General features: G+C 42.2%; 1 protein-coding gene across 1 annotated transcript; it reads right to left on the bottom strand.

Annotated features, from left to right (window-relative positions):
- Positions 1-1,344: 1,344 nt before the first annotated feature.
- LOC120036228 (retinitis pigmentosa 1-like 1 protein) lies at positions 1,345-5,166 on the bottom strand. Its single transcript, XM_038982708.1, has 5 exons — positions 5,107-5,166; positions 2,791-2,873; positions 1,864-2,245; positions 1,617-1,772; positions 1,345-1,473 (listed from the first exon to the last, which is right to left on the bottom strand). The coding sequence occupies exons 1-5, from the start codon at positions 5,125-5,127 to the stop codon at positions 1,345-1,347; spliced, it is 771 nt and encodes a 256-aa protein (XP_038838636.1). The 5' UTR covers positions 5,128-5,166.
- Positions 5,167-6,644: the final 1,478 nt, after the last annotated feature.

Below are 6,644 nucleotides of genomic sequence, written 5' to 3'. Positions count from 1 at the left end.
TATGAGAGGAGGGGATAGGGTTAGGTACCTATGAGAGGAGGTGATAGGGGTAGGTACCTGTGAGAGGAGGGGATAGGGTTAGGTACCTGTGAGAGGAGGGGATAGGGGTAAGTACCTATGAGAGGAGGGGATAGGGTTAGGTACCTATGAGAGGAGGGGATAGGGTTAGGTACCTATGAGAGGAGGTGATAGGGGTAAGTACCTATGAGAGGAGGGGATAGGGTTAGGTACCTATGAGAGGAGGTGATAGGGGTAAGTACCTATGAGAGGAGGGGCTAGGGGTAAGTACCTATGAGAGGAGGGGATAGGGTTAGGTACCTATGAGAGGAGGGGATAGGGGTAAGTACCTATGAGAGAAGGTGATAGGGGTAAGTACCTATGAGAGGAGGGGATAGGGTTAGGTACCTATGAGAGGAGGGGAAAGGGGTGGGAGTTCGTGTGCTGCAAGTGGTTCTAGAACTGGTGCGCCTACTGGGTCCTCCACTAAAGCTGAATCTGACGCTGCGGCCAAGAGAGGTCCCTTCTCTTGCCTCATTACTTCCTGATCCAGAAGAGCTTGACGAATCAGAGAGCTCTATCTGCATGGTGAGGTCAAGGGCGGGAATGACCACAGTGGATGTAGACTCCATCACCCAATTTGTGATATCCATGCACCTGGCACTAAACTCATGTCTGCTCATCTGAAATGTTAAAAGACCATACAGAGTTAGTTTGTTAACGGAGCTGCACTGCTGCACCATGTGTTTACTCAAGCTAGTCAATTAAAGCAGTGGTTCAGGATGTTCCCCAATGCTGGAAAGGGGGGCCTGAGTGAAAAAGTTTGGGGACCTCTAAATTAAAGGTCCTGCACGATTTCCACCAATAAGAGTTTGGAATGTTTGGTCCATCTTACCAACATGAACTACTTTAGAAGTGACTATAACTCACCCCGGCACGCATATTCTCACTCAGCAGATTCCAATGGCTGAAAAGTAAATAAATAAAGGTACACAATTAAACTACATGACATTACCTCTATTCTCTTAGATTACGTTATGGATGGACCTCTACGGAACTAGGCCACATCCAAACATCCCTGATTGGTCAGTTGAGTCCCTTGTATTTGTCCGAGACTCATCACCTCCTTCTCAAAACCCATTGGACGAGAAGGTCAAAAGGGAGGGCTTTCTCATCCAATGGGTTTTGAGAAGGAGGCGAGAAGAGAGGACGTGAGGAGTATGCAATTGAGATTGTCCCTATGGGTGCGTCCCAAATGGCCCCTATTCCTTAAATACTGAACTATTGTTGACCAAGGCTCTAATAGGGAACATATCTAGGGGATGCATGGGGAAGCCAAAGAGCAACTTACCCATCCTTCATGTCCTGCACAAAGGTGTGTAGGTCTGGGTAGCTTCTCTTTCCCCTGCTGAGGGTGAGGCTGGTCTGGGAGGCTGCAGCCTTGCGGGTCACGCTAGTGAAGGTCACCACTGCAGCCTGATGGGGACGACAGAAAGCAGACTTAGGCTGGAATTCAATCAAATTCGCCATAGCACTGTTAATGCAATGTCTGTTTACGAACTACTGTCTGCATGCACAAACAGAAATGTACACACACACTGTTATCTGGAAGCATTTACCTTTGCCACTCGTTCAGTCTCCTGGGATTGAGATGTCCCGGCTGTTTGTAGATCATCACTCTCCTGCATCACACTCTCTCCTTCGACCTCCAGTGTCAGAGTTGATGTGGCTGTCTTCAGATCAACCTGCTTCAACTCACTCTCACCTTTGGCCTCCTAGATTAGAAGACCTTTACTAGCTCAAGCTTTCGAAAATTAATTTGTCATTTTAATCTTCAATGCGTCATTAAAACACAAAACATCATACCTCCTGTGACTGAGATGGGATGACAACGGCCTCGTCCAACTCACTCTCTCCTTCAACCTCCTGTGACTGAGGTGGGATGACAACGGCCTCGTCCAACTCAATCTCTCCTTCAACCTTCTGTGACTGAGATGGGATGACAACGGCATCGTCCAACTCACACTCTCCTTCAACCTCCTGTGACTGAGGTGGGATGACAACAGCATCGTCCAACTCAATCTCTCCTTCAACCTTCTGTGACTGAGACGTGCCATCTGTCTTCAGATCAGCCTCCTGCATCTCAATCTCTCCTTCAGCCTCTAGTGACAGAGTTTGGATATCTGTCTCTAGAACAGCCTCTTCCAACGTGGTCTGTCTCTCAACCTCTCTGTGATCTTTATCAGATCTAGATACAGAAAAAGGAATCTCTCTAAGGTCACTATAATGTGCTATAATGTGAGTGTGAGGATGTGTTCCAATTATAGAATTAGAATCATAGAAGTAGAATGAATCATTCTAGAATTAGAATAGAATCACTCGAATTATATGGTTCCAATACTCTGAGATGACTCGGCCTATCCAGAGGTATATACAGTATTTTGAGAATTTGGCAAACTTTTAGAAAGGACTCCATGTTAGCGCCTTTGAGCCTTTCATTTACCCAATAAGTCAATTATAAAATAGATGTTCAGTTACATATTATTGTTTAAAATGTCAATATTGCGCATGGGGAGCCAGCTCTCATATGGATATCTTTGATTATACTGTGTCATATAATGTATACATATTGATGTAAATGCAACATAATGCAGATAGATGTCCCATCTCTCTAAATACATGGCTCTGGGCCTACCTCTCCATAGGACCTTTGACCTACTACAGAATCTGTATTTGTAGGCCTATGTGATCCTGTAACCAGTCACAAATGTGTCATTAGTGTAAATCACTTACCTGTCTTCCTTCATAACATCACCGTCATTGATGGGGTCATCCAGGTCTATGAGGGTGAGGTCATTCCCACTGACCTCTGACTCCTGAAAGACAGCACAAAGTCATGTTTGGATGTCACCTACTGTGTCGCCTTTAGCCGTGTTGAAAACAACTGGGAACTCTCTGACTTCCGACTTCAGTGCGTTCAAGACAACCGGGTGGAAAAAACTAACTCCGACAGGGAAAAATCGTTTTCAACAGTCATCCAACTTGGATTTCCAAGTCAGAAGCAGCGCGGCTTGGCGTGTCATGTTTCGGAGGACTCCTGACTCGACCTTTACCTCTCCCGAGCCCATTGGGAAGTTGCAGTGATGAGACTAGATCGTAACTACCAATTGGATATCACAAAAAAATGACAAAAAATTTAAATTAAATAAAGTCGGAAACTCTGGCATCTTTTTAGAGCTCCAACTTTCCGACCTAAAGACCATGGAAGTCATGATTTGACCAAGATCACTTGCCTTGAAAGCACCATTAACCCAACACTCATTGTCACATCATAATGCATCATATGCATAGAAATAGAATCACCAGAACATCATGTCAGGTGTACAGTTCAGTTTACCAGTCAAATTGCCATGGTCAGAGGCTCTATCCTTTCTAGTGATTCTATTTCTACGGTCACATCATAATGCATTATATCTATGCTTGTGTCCGAAATAGCACCCTATTTCCAATATAGTGCACTTCTTTTGGCCGGAGCCCTATAGAGTGCCACAGTAATGAGTCAAAATCCCCATAAAACCTAGTAGTCAAACAGGGAAATGGTTCCAATCGTTTTCCCACCATACATTTTTCCCATAGTGGATTTTAGAAACACTTAAAATAAGGGCTGCGTTTCAGGTAGGCTTACCATTTTGATAACTGTGTAAATCTCTCTAGGACAAGGTGACTTTTGTCAATATATTCGCCTGTATTTACCCCCCCAAAATGAAATGCTAATTAGCTGCTAATGTGGCTATCATAAAGAATTTCAAATGCCACGATGATCATGCTGATCGAGGCAAAGGTAAGAATCTCTTGACTAACTATCTAATGTTAGCTAAATGTAGTAATTAATAAATTGGCTACATTTCTTTAAATGGACAATTCTGTGAACTGTTTAGTGCAAGTTTTAAATTGACACAATACCTGTTAGCAAAGGTGTCAGCTAGAAATGACGTTTAGGAGCTTGCAGGGATTTGTAGTTTTGCATGTCTACTTTGATGCTAATTAGACATTTCGAATCTGAGAGTAAATAGAGCCAAATGTATTGCTAAAAGTCACCTTGTCCATGAGAGCTTTACATGGTTATAAAAATGTCACACCACGGTAAACCCACATGAAACACAGCCCTTGTTTTATGTGTTTCTAAAATCGCCTATGGGAAAAATTAATGGTGGAAAAACGATTGGAACCATTTCCCTCCCTGTTTGACCGCTAGGTTTTATGGGTATTATGACACCTCCACTGTGGGGCTATATAGACGGGTTGGTTGTTTAGCAACAACACTGGCAAGTAACTGTGGGTAAAATAGACAGGGTAAATAGACAGGGTTCGCTTAGAACTGTTGACAACATGTAAACTATATTTAGTCTCTAAATGTTAATTGCAAACAAATACATTTGCATAATGAGCACTTGCTAGCTGAGGTTTAGAGTCATAACAAGATACACGCATTCCGGCCATTGATGAGCGCGCATGTTTTTCGTGACGTCAGCCAACCAGTGTATGTATCTTGGTCAAAAGTAGTGCACTAGCCTACATAGGGAACAGGGTGCCATTTAGGACGGAAATGTGAAGGTGGTGTCATAATAACCTTTGACCCTAGTCCCCCATTTGACCCACAACAGATTCTACTGTACCTTTAGCCAACTCTCATGACTCCCCGGCCATAGACTTTGTAGTTTGATATTACAGAATGAATAGCACATAATTTTATTTATTTAACAATATTTAATCCACAGTAATTAATATAAATGGGGATATAAAAATAATTATAAACTGGGTGGATCGAGACCTGAATGCTGATTGGCTGAAAGCCATGGTATATCAGACTGTATACCATGGGTATGACAAAACGTGTATTTTTTACTGCTCTAATTATGTTGGTAACCAGTTATAATAAATAGTAATAAGGCACCTCGGGGATTCGTGATATATGGCCAATATACCACATGGCTACGGGCTGTGTCCTAGCACTTCGGGTTGCGTCGTGCGTAAGAACAGCCCCTAGCCGTGGTATATTGACCATATACCACAACCCCTTGGGCCTTATTGCTTAAATAACATGCCTACCTTGAACTCTTTATTCTCCATGTCCTTGCAAAATCAGAACATTTCCTTGCCAAAATGAACGCTCCTCCAGCACTAGCGAGAATCACTGAACTGCTCCCGCGGTTTCTCATCAGTTTCAACGTGTATCAGTGATGACGTAACAATGCTGTACAGATTTGACGCACTTCCAATCTCGTGCTGATGCAACGCTCTGTGTGGTTGTAAATTCACGCATGGAAATACTGCGAGTTGTAAACAAATGTAGGCTACTATTGCCTTTAAAAATGTAATGTTGTGGACGCAATGCAAAATAAAATAGAATATATAACCCACACCGATAACCCAGAGTTCATCATTAAATAACATTTATTACTCATAAAATATACAGCAAACTTCAGATACTGAAAGAATTCATGGGAGTTTTGAATTCAGTCACTATTTCATATGTACGTGCTAGTTTCATCCGTTTAAAAGAATGATAATGACACGAACAAACCTGTGAACCTCTTGTTGCTGATTTGGTGAACATAGCAAATGTATTGCACATATTTCCAGTTAAAATGATTTTCAAAAAGAGACAAAAACTGGGATTTGAACATGCAATCACATACAAGGATTGAGTGGTTTCATTTTTTGAAGAAGTTAAAGCAAGCAAAACCTGTTAAAAAACATTGATTATAAGACCAAAGACAAATAATATAGATATATATTTTCCAACAGAAGAAAATCTAATTGCTGCTGTCCTACCATTGGTTTACAGTGTTTCTCCTCTCCAAGGGAGACATGTTTTCCACCTCACATGCCTCGGGATAGTATCAGTGCTTTTCACAAACGTTGTAGTACTTAGTGTGCATCATTGTTTTCGCTCATACAGCTGCCCCTACTCTTCTAACCACCCCTCAGTAACTAACGAAGGCATAAAATTATGACATAAATATCACAAGAAAGAACACATGAATTAATCATTTACTTTCTAAAATACTTTCTAGAGGCCAAAGGACAGGTAGGTTTAATAACACAAATGTAATATGTCCCATCAAAAAGTCCTGTTGCTCACATACCGGTATGCAAAACCAGCATCCTAAATGGCACCCTATTTCCTTTAGAGTGCACTGCTTTTGACCAGACCACTATGGGCCCTGTTCAACAGTAGTGTACTATTCAGTATAGGGAATAGGGTTCCATTTGGGATCATGAAATCTGTCTTAGTGTGCGGATAAACATGACAATCACTCTCATGAAACTTAAATGAAACATCACTCCTTATGTCTTTTCTCAGCCCAAACACTCAGCCCAATATCTACAGTCAAAACAGGTTTTGAAAATGCTTCTTCCACATCTTTTGGTCCCTGTCTGTTTTGCTCTCAGTGAAGTGCTACTATCCCCTTGGACTACAGGTTATTGCCATCATAAGGTGTCTGTCTGTTGGCCGGACACTTTCTACCGTTTAGGACCTTTGTGGGTAAAGGTAAAGATGGGGTATAGAAGCAGCAGTTCCTCTGAAGTCCAGTATCTGCTGGAAGGACACCTGGTGGTACGAGAGGATGAGTGTGGGCCAG

Source organism: Salvelinus namaycush, unplaced genomic scaffold (genome assembly GCF_016432855.1).
Source record: "Salvelinus namaycush isolate Seneca unplaced genomic scaffold, SaNama_1.0 Scaffold1256, whole genome shotgun sequence".
In the NCBI taxonomy this organism is placed as follows: domain Eukaryota; kingdom Metazoa; phylum Chordata; class Actinopteri; order Salmoniformes; family Salmonidae; genus Salvelinus; species Salvelinus namaycush.
The sequence above is the reverse complement of the archived record's forward strand: the minus strand, read 5'-3'. Positions and strand labels throughout refer to the sequence as shown.

What these genes read in the sequence shown, in the direction of transcription:
- LOC120036228 (XM_038982708.1), bottom strand. Translation starts at nt 5,127, where the DNA reads ATGGAGAATAAAGAGTTCAAG. An exon ending in TGGAGAATAAAGAGTTCAAG is followed by an intron (nt 2,874 to 5,106) that starts GTAGGCATGTTA and finishes GCTGTCTTTCAG; the next exon opens with GAGTCAGAGGTCAGTGGGAA. An exon ending in GATGTTATGAAGGAAGACAG is followed by an intron (nt 2,246 to 2,790) that starts GTAAGTGATTTA and finishes TTCTGTATCTAG; the next exon opens with ATCTGATAAAGATCACAGAG.